The 14,948-nt window shown below is 29.9% G+C and overlaps 1 protein-coding gene across 1 annotated transcript; it reads left to right on the top strand.

The window, feature by feature from the left end:
- The first annotated feature begins 2,824 nt into the window (after positions 1-2,824).
- LOC124532641 (proton-associated sugar transporter A) lies at positions 2,825-13,462 on the top strand. Its single transcript, XM_047107667.1, has 9 exons — positions 2,825-3,572; positions 3,961-4,223; positions 4,766-5,005; positions 7,102-7,203; positions 7,518-7,780; positions 8,877-9,083; positions 10,015-10,145; positions 12,286-12,460; positions 13,213-13,462. The coding sequence occupies exons 1-9, from the start codon at positions 3,367-3,369 to the stop codon at positions 13,429-13,431; spliced, it is 1,806 nt and encodes a 601-aa protein (XP_046963623.1). The 5' UTR covers positions 2,825-3,366; the 3' UTR covers positions 13,432-13,462.
- The last annotated feature ends 1,486 nt before the right edge of the window (positions 13,463-14,948 follow it).

Below are 14,948 nucleotides of genomic sequence, written 5' to 3'. Positions count from 1 at the left end.
AATGAATCATTTAACAATACAAAGATGTATGAGGCGTTAATTTAAATTTTATGTATTTTAATCAATCAGTAGCGAGTCTCAGTTCCTCTTCACGCTTTAATTATCGTACGTATGAAAGGCATTCAAATGAGATGTTTTATTTTGTCTTGTCACGAGGGGTAGCGTCTTCGTGCTGAAGCCAGCCTTGTTTTCTATCGCCATTGTAATGAATACAATTCAAATTTAAACAATATATCTTAATGCAAATAGTATCTTGTAATTTATAACTCGTAAATACTATGCATTATACAAATGTATGTTCAAGAAGCCTTTACACTTTGGTTTCTATGAAATGAGTTTTTACACAATTGTAACTTTCTAGATTAAAATGAAAGGATAAATTCAATTATTGATATACTTATTTATATTCTAGTAGTGCTTATATGATAATACTAATATTATGTTTTTTTAAAATGTTACAACATATGTGTTGTTATAGCAAACGTTATTTTTTCAAAGAACGTTGATGTAGTTTCTATTAACCTTATAAATAACGTTATAAGTAATATAACGTTAACGTTATTAATGGATATTAAGAATATCAATTTTATATGTTTGTGTTTATAATATTCGTCCTCTCATTGTTTGTATCTGACATAACGAAAAGTTGATTATGTAATATTTTGTAGAAGAGGTAATGAGCCACCTGATGGTAAAGTATAGTAGATAATAGCACGGTTAATGTCTCATAACCGTTTCTTACCGATACGCCATCAAACTTGAGAATTAAGATGTTATGTCCCGTGTACCTTGAATCGTGAGTAAGCCAATGTAACTTACATTGGCTTACTCGCGATTCAAACCCGACCACAACAATACTGAGTACTACTATTTGGCGGTAGAATATCTGATAAGTGGGCAGGTACACCAAGTACCACCGATATTTTATTATTATTTTTTTAAATTTAATTTTTTAATTCTGCTAATCGTAATCCACTGCTGGAGTTAGGACACTCTCATAATATTTCTTACAGCGTTCAAGTTTATGGTACCCACCCACCACCAATAAACCACCATCAGATGTCCAATCTCCTCAAGTGACTATCTATTTAAATTAAAAACAATATATATTTTGTACATTGATAATATTAAAACAATGATGATATGGTTTTTTATTTTACAAAAAAAATAATATCACTATCTAAACATTTGATATGCATATCACCTGTCGAAATAATCTGTGGTTTAACCATTATTTTGAAATGAATTGTCAATATTGCTTTGAATTCTCAAATGTATTTTGGACTTATCTTTATATTCTATCAACAAACAGTAAAACTTAAGATTTTTGTGTTTCGCACTAAATTCTTTAACAAATTTGGTTGTAGCTGGTTTGCAGTGGTGGATACTGGAAAAAACTCAATTTATATATATAATATTTATCTGAAAAATAAAAAGAAAAAATGATAAGGATAGATAATTTTAGTATAAATAGTAAAAGAGATTTTAAACCCGTATTTTGTATCAAAGAGCGTTTAAAGAGTAAATCGACACGATAAACTGTTTCAATACATTTTCATTTATCAGATTTACTGCACATTCTATGAAAGTAAGAATGAAAGCAATAAGACGAAACAATCAGTTTATTTATATAGGACCTCTAGGAAAACAATCTTTCGCCCCCTGGGATGCAATAAGCGTAATCCGCGAAGCTAACGACACAGATCTACTTATATTTAGAAGTGTCATTCAGTACTTTTATATATTTCAGTAAGACTTTTAACTTTGGTTTGACAGAGATGTTTGTTTGTACAGTTTAAAGTCTACTTACAATGTACGTTGTATTTGAATTGAACTAGAAGCCGTACTTTTTGTCTACCTAACACAAAAAGCGTAACATTTATAAAATAACAACTGACGACTCTATTATTGATCTATATATTACCCAGAGAAATGTCAATATTTTGATTAAACTCTGTAACGTATGTTCCTGCTACTTTGATATGAAATACTTAGTATTATAAAGGTTTAAAATTAAATGTTAGTTTGTAATACCTATTAGAATGAGTACTTATTTAATCGAGAAATGTAAAAAAACAAAAAAATAGGACATTCATTTATAAAACATATACGTATTACGTGGTAATTACTTTCTAGTAACAATTCATTAGACAATAGACATTAGAAAAAACATTTATACGCTACTGAGTAGGTAACAGTTGAATAACATTTTTAGTGTATTACGGTTAGTTGGGCGATAGGCTTTAATTGCTCATAAATTAACTTTTCAGTTCGAATTTTAAATTAAAAACTCGATTGAATCGAAAATATCGATGATTCGATTAGACAAGGAATATTGATTATTAAGCATTTATAAATATATAATACATGCCATATAACCGATAATAATTGAATATTTATTCGGCACTTTAGTGTCTTAAATGATGATTGACATTTGTGGGCGTGGTACATGAGAGCGATTTTCAGTGTTTTTGGCGGTAAAGATAAAAGCGAACTGAAGGGCTCTTCGGTTCACTCTTTGATGGTTACATATTTTTGTTTTGAACTAGTTATGACTCATCATGTACTAATCTAGTTTACAATGCGACTGACCACATTCGTGTCAAATTTAAAAATGTCTATTAGTAACGTGCTGTAAGTGGTTCTTGTCAGTCGTTTACTCCTTTAATCTTTTTTTAATTTATTTAAGTACAATTTTTTTCCATTTATATATCATTGTAGTTTCATAAAACGGAAAAATCTATATTTTTTTTAGTATTGACTCTGTTTTATATAATTGAAATCTAATCTTATATAGTTATTAACATTGTTCCAAGCAAGTTGAGTTTAATAAAGTATGCCTCTTCCAGTTTGATTTTATGATGTAGCTGGGCGGCGCTGGGCGGGCGGCCGTGAACGAGGGCGGCGCGCGCGCTTCAGTCCCCTTCCGATATCCGAACTCGACTAGTCTAACTGGTGACTTCGGCGCTAACAACTTCTCTCATTACATATTTCCACATATGAAAATTTTTAAAGAAAGTTTCAAACTTACTGTTAGTGTTTTGATATATTTAAGGAAAGATTTTGAAACTACAATGTATTGTAAAAACTGTGAATAAGATTTCAACTGAAGGATATGACATTACTGAGCTCTGGATTATTCATATTAATTGACGTTCCAACATTTGTGGATTCTACCGGAATAATTGTAAATGAAACTATCTGAGTTGTCTATATTAACGTTGAATTAAATATATTTAACCAAAATAAACATTCAATACTAACCAGTAAAATAAGTAATTTCTGAACGTCTGAACAACTTAAAGAATAATGAATAAATTATAATCAAATTTGTCTTTACACGAAATAACACAAGTAAACAGTAATATGGCTGATAAATTGAACGAATACCAAGGTGTGACGGGTCGCTTGCATTCAACAAGAGACAAGTGCAAGGAACGATGGGCTCAATGGAAGGAGGAACATCCCCAAGGAGTTAAAGAGGCGGTTAGAGAAGCCCTTTATGGTATACCATCATCAGACGAGCCTCCCGAACGAGTTGTTCGCGAAGGCCAATACAGTGACTTGTTTAGGTAATTAATTTAAAAATAGTTGTTCACCTTATAGATCATTTATTTAGAGATTTGAACGCAAATTAATAGTGATCAGTTTTTACAACTGCCTTTGATGCTATTTGTTATCAGTTAGATGTTTACAACAAATGATTAGTGCCAGGTTTGTAGTGTGTATAGTTAGATTCACAGAAAATTTGTTCATAAAATATTACCTTAATTAGAGACATACATACCCCGTTATCTAATTTTTATGTCATTACTTCGCAAATACCGTACCGTACCGTACAATGAGTTTAAATTATGGTTTTGAAAAATATTTGTCTATTTTTCTCATTCATTTATAATTTTAAATAACTGACAGCCGAAAATATGGAGTGTAATTATCAAATATATATATTTTTAACAGGAGAAAAAACAGACTCGAATTGATGAGGATATCAGCAGCAGTGATGGGTATAGAATTTTCATACGCTGGAGAAACCGCCTTTGTATCACCGACCCTCCTCCAAATTGGTGTTCCTCATCAACAAATGACCTTGGTGTGGGCTCTATCACCACTGATTGGATTTTTTATGACCCCATTACTGGGGTCCCTCAGTGACAGATGCCCATCGAAATATGGCAGACGGAGGCCTTTCATTGTATTAATGTCAATTGGAGTTTTTCTTGGTAAGCGTTTTCCAACAATTCGGTAAATATAATTAAATAGATAGTAGGAGTTTTTTACGTTACAATTACATGGCCTATATTATATACTTAATAATTATTATGATGTATTTTTTACATTCAATGTGTGAAAGAAATGTGAAAGAAAAAAAAATTTTAATGTATATTATTAATATGCTTCACATTTGTATTAGCGATTTTTTTTGTTTCAATGGAATTTGTTTTGAAATTACGACCTCTTTTCATTTACGATAAACATTATAAAAAGACTCGGATATTTGATGATTTGTAAATATGTACAGCTTTCCGGTTTACTGAAAATTTCACAGAACAGGACGAAAAAAATTTTTTTATTGAAATTTTGAAACATTATAAATAAGTAAACACGTCATGAGTGTGATACTGAAATATATATAAAGTTAAATAATCGACAATGTATCAACAAAAGCAATATTTAACTCAAAGTCATTACTAATAAAGTCATTTGAATGATTATTTGTGATCAATGAAATAATACGAATATTAAAAATATATGCAATTTTCAGGACTAATTTTAGTTCCCAATGGAGAAGACATTGGTTACGCATTAGGAGATGAAGGTCCTGTGAACAGAACCGTCGTTCCATCAGCTCTAGGGCCGAGGAGTTCCGCCCTTGACGTCCAAAGCAACAATCATCATCCTTGGGGTGTACTCTTCACAGTACTTGGTACGGTTCTCCTGGATTTCGACGCTGATGCGTGCCAAAGTCCCGCCAGAGCTTATCTCCTTGACGTGACAGTTCCAGGTCAGTTATATTTGAACGCTATATTTCTTTCGGCTTCTGTGTAAATTGCTGATTTTCTGATAACCCAGTTATTTGTTTTGTTATTCCTAAACTCAATTCTCTCATAAACGTGAATTATATAAAACGCAGTAAAGTATGAGTTATCTCGTTCGATACACACTCGTATAATTGTCGTTTTGTTTTGTACTAAAATAGAACACTTGTGATTTATCAAGAAATATCACGTTGCGATTATATCACAGATAAGTGACGTCTAGATTTTCAAACAAAATGATTTAAAAATAAATTGATTGCAACATTTTAAAAACGGTATTTCTTATTTGTTCTTTTTTATTTTTTTATTGCCTTCGATCTTGGATTCTACGTATTTGGTTCCAAATTAAGAATATAACTTGATCTTAAATGGATATACATATATATCATGTATGGGTCTTTATTAACTCATATAAAAATTGGTATATTATCAATACAAATATATCGAGTTAAATTAATGAAAAAGAAAACAATAAGATCAATTGATAAAATACAGATCAAATAAAAATTGTGTCATGCAATAATTTATTAAGGTTTTAATATTTAAATTGAATGTTCTTCACCTACTTTAATAGATACGACAGTTTAATTTAATTAAATATTTGTTCGATAAAACGTCAGAACATGTGACAATCATTTTGTTAGTCAAGACACGTAGGATATAAAACATACATGAAAAGAGTCATTTTTATCTTGTACTCTCACTGTGATTGATTTTATCTTGAATTTACATATTTATGTACACATTTCCTTTCCGACATATTTGAAATAAATTCTTACATTCAAAGTGGACATTTCTTCCAAGTACGAGTATGAAATTCAGTCATTATCATATTGTAATTTCATTATTTCAACAATACGTTATCATACCAAGTGAATCTTATTTGAAACTAAAACTTTATGTTTAAAACTACTTCAACAGTGATCGTGACAGCCTATTTGAATGAAATACTTTCATTTGTTTTATTTCGCAGAAAAAAGAACATTTATATATGAAACCTAATAAGGTCTTGATTCATGGTTATGCATAATCAGTTACATAACTTAAGGTTCTGGTGGCAGGGGCACTGTTTAATAAATTAGCTTCCATTTTGACGCATATGTACTATTAATTACAAATTCAACAAAAGTATGTTAAAGAAGTACTTATTTCGTACCAATTTCACGTGCCTGAGGAAATAAATACTTATAAGCTATCGTATAACGTTGCACAGGAAACCATAAAAAATAATCAGTATCCAATTTCGTATGGCCCAAATTTGTTTTGAAGAACAATTTCGTCAATAAGAGTCTGCTTAAGCCTTCCTAAAAAAAATAAAAAGTAACTTATGAATATTAATAGAATAAAACCATCCAGTTTATGTATTCAAAACCATGAATAGATTAAAAATTATTAATAATTAATAATTACTATCGTGATTCGTCAGACTTACTAGTAATATCCAATATAAACACAAGTATGTAGGTATACATTTATAAAATTAAATAAAGTAGCAGTTGTCACAGCGATAAGATGAAAAAATTTTAACAACTGTTTACATTCAGTTTTAATTTTCAGAAGTGTTTATACGCTACTAAGTGCAAATATTTAAAGAGATAAAAAATAGTAGGACGAAGTTTTACGGTCAATTTTTAATACAGGCAATTTACATTTGTGTCATGATTTTTGCGAATCGTAAATATTTCCAATACATCATTTACGTATGGGTAAAAATTGTTTAAGGACTGAGATGGCTCAGTTCCTACCGTGAACCCTACACGTCAATCTTGTCGTGGGTTCAAATCCAAGCGACACTGAAACTTTATAACCTTAGTGTGTTTGAAAAATACAAATGGCGGATGAAAGTCACCAAGACTCATTCCATTTCAAGTCTACTCGAATGAAAAGGATATCTTAGCCCAGTCGAGAGATATTTACAGGCTACTTTACTGTTTTATTACTTAATGTGCTATTCAATTATATATTTTTTTAATTATATAGGAAATATAAATGGGACTTCAGAACTTGATTCGTAGTATCTTGCAAAGCGTTTTATAAGATGTTACACTTTATTATTTTACAGAGGATCATGCTAAAGGTCTGAGTACTTTTACCGTTATGGCTGGCTTAGGTGGATTTATGGGTTATGCTCTCGGAGGAATAAATTGGGACGAAACTTCCTTGGGTAAGTAGAATTCCTGTATTAGATATAACAGATATACTATATAATGCATAATAGTTAATAATAAAAAAAAAATATATAAGTAAACTTTTATACTATTAATCTGAGGAATAAAGATAACATTTTACAATTAGATCACAGAAAGGCTTAGAAATTTAACCTGTAAAAAGGAAATCGTCCATTTTAAATATTTACTAATTGCACTTTATACCCTCATAATCGCAATGAAGAAATAACTGACGGTAATAATAAATAATAATCATATCTACAGCTTTTCTTGTGAATTGTGTTTTGAATAAAGGTCTTGTTTGTTTTAGGAGAAATATTCGGAGGTCATGTAAGGGCCGTATTTTTTCTCATAACAATTATTTTCATTGTATGCGTTACGGCCACAATAACGAGTTTCAAAGAAATACCATTGAATGAGATCGGTGAAAATGATGATTACAAAAAGTTAAATGATAAAGATCAGTTTGAGGAACATTTCGAGGAGAGTGAGAACATTGAAAAGAATGGCCTGAAGAAAGAAACGACTTCATATGGATCTTTAAATAACGCTGAAATCCCCGTGGATGAGGAAGTGAGTATCGATTGAAGAGAAAAAATAGTGAAATGGCTTAAAGGACCACTGTCTGTCTGTTTGTAAAAATTTTTATTTTATTTTTTATTAAATAAAAATACCCCTTTTTTACTCTGTGTATATTTATTTACACAGTATATATACCTAAATAACATTTTGGTATATGTACTTTGTGTACATACATACGTATGTACTGTCTGTCTGTCTGTTTGTTCCGGCTAATCTGTGGAACGTCTGGACCGATTTTGACAGGACTTTCACTGGCAGATAACTGATAAAATAAGGAGTATTTTTTTTTTGTTAAATTCAAAAGCGTACAAGGTCGCGGGCACAGCTAGTTTCATTATATATCCTTAATGCCTTCTTTCCGAATCTAGTTTGGTTTGAAATTTTCTGACAGTTTTTTAATGAAAGTTAAACGCAATCACATTTAAGCCAATCATCTTCGTCATTTCAATTTTACGTCTCTTAATAAGCTCTGGACGGACGATTTTTTACAGTGATTCAAATTTATTTTTCGCTGATGGATTTAAGTTTAGATAGATTTAAAAAAAATAGAAAAAAAGTCTGAAGTAAAATATTGTTTCTTGTACCATTGTTGTTTTATAACACATTTTGGAGTACTTATATAACGTAGAAAAGATATTATGTATATAAATAATGTGACTGCAAACGAACGTTGTTAGTTAGTTTAAAATTTGAAAAGGGGCATTAATATTTCGGTAACATTTAAAAAAACTATCCAGAACTATGAACGCATTGCTGTTTTTCTTACACAAAAATTACTTAGATTTAGAGATGATTTATTTCCCATTAAGAACAAAGATCACTTACATAGGAAACTTAAACTAGTAACATAATAATAAAAATATATATAGTTAATGGTGACCTTATTTATACAAACATTGAAATATAATTATAAAGTTTGACAGTATGTTTTTAATTTAGCCTTAAATTTCAAAAAAGATTTTTCGTTAAACACTTCTTTCGGTAGATTATTGTACATTAGCGCTCCCTCAAATTGTACAGTTTTGTTACCATAGTGTTTAGTTCTAGACTTAGGTATTTGTAATGTATGTATATTACTTTGTTTAAGAATACTGGTATTACAATCAAGATTCCAGTTGAGGGCCACACTGGGGAGCCGCTTTCTCTGAAGCACTATCTGAAGTCTATTGTGTTAATGCCGAAGTCATTGCGTATTGTGTGCCTGACTAATCTATTTTGCTGGATGGCTCATGTGTGTTACTCGCTCTACTTCACTGATTTCGTCGGTGAATCTGTCTTCGGTGGAAACCCTGCTGTGAGTATTATTCAGATTACTGTTGATAATTTCATCTGAATGAGAAAGATATAAATCTATAATTTTGAATTTGGAATTAAATTTATCAGGACTATTTTGGTAATTTATATAGGAACGCTGAACAACAACAACAACAGCCTGTAATTTCCCACTGCTGGGCTAAAGGCCTCCTCTCCGTTAGAGGAGAAGGTTTGGAACATATTCCACCACGCTGTTCCAATGCGGGTTGGCAGAATTTCTATGAAATTTGTCACATGCAGGTTTCCTCACGATGTTTTCCTTCTGAGCACGAGATGAATTATAAAGATAAATTAAGCACATGAATCAGCGGTGCCTGCCTGGGTTGGAACCCGCAATCATCGGTTAAGATGCACGCGTTCTAACCACTGGGCCATCTCGACTCCTAAAACGCTGAACGGTGATCTTATACTAAGTAGCTTATAACATATTGCTTTTTAATTCTAACGTATTATACTTATAATTTAAGCATACTTAAGAAGACACCGAAAATTAAAAATAGAACGTTTTTTTTTCAAAGTTAGATGACATTTTAACGGAAAAATATGAATGAGAGCGCATGTCTTACACTGTGTTATGTTTATATTAAATATTTTTTTAACGACTGGACAGCACTCCTTTCATTCAAACTGATGATTCAGTTTTAGTAAACACAGATAATTATATTAAGGATTAGCGATGAATGGCTTCGTACGTGTTGTCTTTGGATTATCTCTACTGATTCATCAATTTTAAAAATAGGTCAATGTTTTGTGAATAGTCATACAATAAAAATTTATTGCTAAAAAAAAGTTCTATACAAATTCCAAAAAAGCACTTTTTGCTATAATTTCGTGTAATATTTTTACATCATACGCCTTCAAAATGTTAAGAGCAATATCATAATATTGAAATTGCTATATATTAATCGCAGGCACCAGTGGGCAGCGAAAGCCGTATAAATTACGAAGCGGGTGTTCGTTTTGGATGTTGGGGTATGGCAATGTATTCGCTGTCTTGCGCTTGCTACTCTACGGTAATTGAAAAGCTCATAAAAATGTTAGGGTAAGTAACCCGCAATTTACTATATTAATATAATGACCATATTTTCCTCCTTTTATAAAATTATGAGTTTCGACTTATTTGGTTTCTTCTATTTTTTGATATAAGTTATACATTTAATATATTGTAACGCTTATCGCTAATTTAACAAAGTTAATAAATCCAAATCAAATCTAGATCAGACCATAAAATAATAATCGATTTTTGTAAAGTGTACCTAGAGGCCGCGTCCTTAGTCCACATTAACTGAACGCTTTATTTCCAACGGTTACTATATGTGTAGGTATATAAATTAAAATTATTGTATATCTACATAGAGTACATCATAATTAGCATAACTTTTTTAATAGTCCGGGGCCTTTTTTCATTCATATCGGCTAGAATCTATAGTTCATACTAAAATCTATTTAGTGCTACGATACAACATATAGCAGAACGTAACTATTAGTAATTTGTATATTTTATTGTAGTTATTATAAAACGGATAGAAAAAAAATAATCATATAAAATATACCGTAAAAAAACGTGTGCCCAAAAAGGTTTATAAACTTACAAATATTTTAATTTAGACTCTAGTAAATTAAAGATAAATAATAATAAATAATAATCATACGATGTAACCTTAAGCACTTCTATCACATGTACTTGAAAGTGAAGTAATGCGATATTATATTACTTACCTTCAACTTGACTGAAACGATCCTTCCTAGTTATTATCTCATTAGATCAGACAGCCCTTGACTTTCAACGAGTCGGCGCTTGAAAGGCTTCCAGACTTAAATATGACTTCAGAATTTAATAACCTATATAACTTCAACTATATCTAATATTATAACCCGAGAGTGCTTGTGTATGTTTAACCTCATAAGTAACTGGCAATCCTGTTTATATGAAGCTAATATTATTGCCTGCTATAGTCAATTTTTCAACCGACTTCAAAAATCAATTCGTCTGAATATATATTTTTTTCGTTTGTTACCTCATAATTTTTAACTGGGTGGACCGATTTTGTATCACCGGCTCCAAATATAACAACAACTATAACTACGTTATATAATCGTAAATCGACTTTTTAAGTAGTCTAATATTTTTTTATTTCATTTTACGTAGGAGGGCTCTAAAAATATATATATAAATATTTATTACTTTTTAGTGCATATTTATTTGTTTTAAAATAGTGTTTTGTTTGAAGTCGGTTTTTCTTTTTGTTAATTTTTTTATTTATTGATGGTTTAAATTGGCTACATATAGCTCTATGCTTTGACCTTTAGAGAAAAACGACGGATGTACAAGATGACTTTATATAAATGAAATCAATCAGACGTTGAAGTACATATCGTATTTCGTATATTTATATTATATATTGATTTATTTCTAATAATAAAATAATGTTGTAACAAATCAGTTCGTTATTTGTTAAATAAGTATTCATTATTATTATATATGTAATATAATCGAATGATAATCATTTGTAATAATAAAATCTAGAATATTAATTCCTATAATTTTATTTATAAAAATATCAGACATAAACTATACTAAATTTATCAGCCAGAAAACACGCCATTTTTATTTTTCTCCCATCTAATATTCTTTGAAAAGGTCGCCAAAACTTCTTATCCTTTTTCCATAAATATTTAAGGGTTGTAAGTTATCAGCAAAATTAACATTCAATTTTAGAAGACCTTTATAATAATTGATTCGAAATATAAAGTATATCATTAATTAATAATTAATATTCTAAGTTGTTATACTACCAAGTGGTTATCATTTGCTCACATTAAGTTGGATATTAAATACATAGTATTTGATATCTCATTAGTTTTTTTAACTTACCTAATGACGAGAAAATGGACCTAATGTTCTTTTTTTTTAATCGGTACGTGTTTTTGAAGCTGTTTGACATTTTAGTATACTTTCAATAAATTGGTTTAATGTATGATTAAATCCATTATTCCGTATTAATGTATGTATTACATAAATCATCATTTTGGATTGGACAAAGGAAAAGATTGAAAAAATTGAAACAATAATTACAATTTAAAATAGATGTCTAATATTTGTTTTTAAGTTAAAAATTAAAATTAAATTATTATGAAATTGAACTAAATTTGTATAATTTTTTTATTTCTCATGTTTTCAGTGCCAAGAAAGTGTATGTCGGTGGATTGTGTACGTATAGCTGTGGCATGCTTATGCTGTGCATTCTCCGAGCCCGTGCTGCCGTGCTGCTCTTCAGCTGGACTGCCGGAATAATGTACTCGACGCTATTCACCATGCCGTATTTACTGGTCGCTCATTATCATGCAACGGGAATGGTAAGGTTCAAAGATGAAAATTTAAATTCTAGCATTTAATATATTTTACTTACAGTTTTTACTCAGAGTTTTAGTTTCTCAAATGTTACGTGGTCTAATAAGCCCCGTACCGGTATTATGATAGTTTTCATACGGTCTTAAACGCCCCGTATCACATGAATGGAAAAAAATAAAATATGATGCCACTGCCAATGCGTTAAAACACAATTGCTTATGGATAATTATATATATATATATAACACTACATGTGTATGTAACTCATTTTTCTTTTATTTTTCCTGATAAATAGCATGTATCTGTAACATAAATTCCTATCAAAACTCGGAAAATATCCCACGCAAAGTTGAGCTATTTCTTAATCTATATGGTCACTACGATCTGTTACGAGAGAACACTTGATCGAAAATTATATTCTACAATACAAATAACGTATACGATACTATTACAACATATTACATTAATATTATGAGCAAAACTGTACGTTGTCTATCTTATTGAGAGGCCTCTCACTAAGAGAATGCGAGATCTGAAGATATTACGATTAAGGACACATATAGAGTTAGACAATATTATAAATATTTGAAGTTGTGTCTGTTTATTGGAAAGCACAAATTGTAATCGTTTTATGGCCCATAATGAGTAGTCTCCTCAATAAAACCTTTTTACCGTACCGTACGTACGTACGAAAAAAAATAAAGATTGAGAAATTGTATTAAGATTGATGCTGCTATTATCATATTTTACCATTCCAGTGGGACAGCGAGGGTGGTGGCAGTGAACAGGAACGTGGTATCGGCACCGATGTGGCGGTGGTCAGCAGCTGTGTGTTCGTAGCTCAATTATGTATCTCGGTGATCATGGGATTCGCAGTAAAGATCACTGGCTCCACGGCAGCAGTAGTCGCAGTGGCTGCAACGCTTGCTGGTGCTGCTGCCTTCACAGCCACCAAGATAACTTACCTTGATCTTTAAGCACATAATATTGTATAATTTGTGAAATATATATCATTATACTTCTTATAATTTAATCGTATATTTTTGCAGGTCATTGTCGCTTGACGTTTGTGTTAATAATAAATTAATTTAGTAATAATATTAATATTAATTATTATATAAAAAAGTCCTTAGCATTTAATATAAAATGTTCGTTATAGCAACATCGTTAAATACATATGAACGTGTTCAGGTGCTTTGCCATTAAGATTATTATTTACTTTCAATGTTATACGAGGTGTGTTCAAAATGTATCGCGACTTTTGAATTTTCGCGGGTTACGTATATTCGAATTTCGATCTTTTTGTGTCTTAATCTTGGTAAAAAAGGTATTCATGATTAAATAAATATTTTTTGAAAAAAACACCAAATTCACACAACACAACTCGTAGATATTTTAGTCAATGTGGCATATGTCACTCAGAAATTATACGATTATGTTTTGCTTTGAATATACGGAATAGCTCATCTCAATGGCTGATAAATGGTTTAAATATTTCAGATGCGATATTCGAAGCGGGTTTCATGACAAAATGTTAAACAGATTTTATAAATACAAGTCACTCTATTAAGTTTAAAATAAAATATTTTATTGGATGTATAAATTATGATAAATTTATTTATAGTGAGTATAAATATATTATTTACTAAATATGCAATAAGTGTGACAAGTTGTTTTTAAACGTGGATAGACTTATTAAACTTATTTTAAATAGGATTAAGTCAGTTAGCGTTGTAGGTTGCGGTGTAAATATGCAGTAGCTATTATACAATATAATAAAATATATCATAAACATTGATTAAAACTGCTGAAAATATATAATCTCAATATAATAATAATAATCGATGTTATTAGAAATTAGTTGACGTAATCCATGTGCATTAACTATATCTACATACATATTTATATTTAATTAATCTAATTTCAGATCAACAATAATATTTAATTAATGCGAGCACAAGAAAATATTTTATCCAATTTATTTTAATGTGTATAAAACAAAATATAGCAATATTTTTAATTTATTTATATAAAATAAATTAATCTCATATATTTAAGCCGTTAAAGATATTATTTCTGTATATGACAATATTACATAATATAAAGAATAAATATTTACTTGAAGTTTTACAGAATAAATTTATCATAGTAATGTAATCAAAATACATATATTCATATTTAAAGCATTTTATTATAGAATTCAATACGATTTGTACAAAATGACGAAACGCTAGTTACTATAAAAGCAATATACCTATATACATTATATTTTAAAGTATTTTGTTCTCATGTTGACTTAAAGTTACTGTTGTGATACTTTGCTCGTAGTTTGTATAAATCGATTTGAAATGACGTTTAAATATTATTTATCTGTATTTCAATACGTGACGCATGTATCTGTTGTTGTAGGTTAGAGAAAGAAGGTTTTATTGTTAAATTTAATGAAATAATTTTATGTATTCAAAGTTGAAGATAATAAATAATTATATTTAAT

This window comes from Vanessa cardui, chromosome 9, assembly GCF_905220365.1.
Source record: "Vanessa cardui chromosome 9, ilVanCard2.1, whole genome shotgun sequence".
NCBI classification, from domain to species: domain Eukaryota; kingdom Metazoa; phylum Arthropoda; class Insecta; order Lepidoptera; family Nymphalidae; genus Vanessa; species Vanessa cardui.
This window is presented reverse-complemented; position numbering and strand designations above follow the sequence as displayed.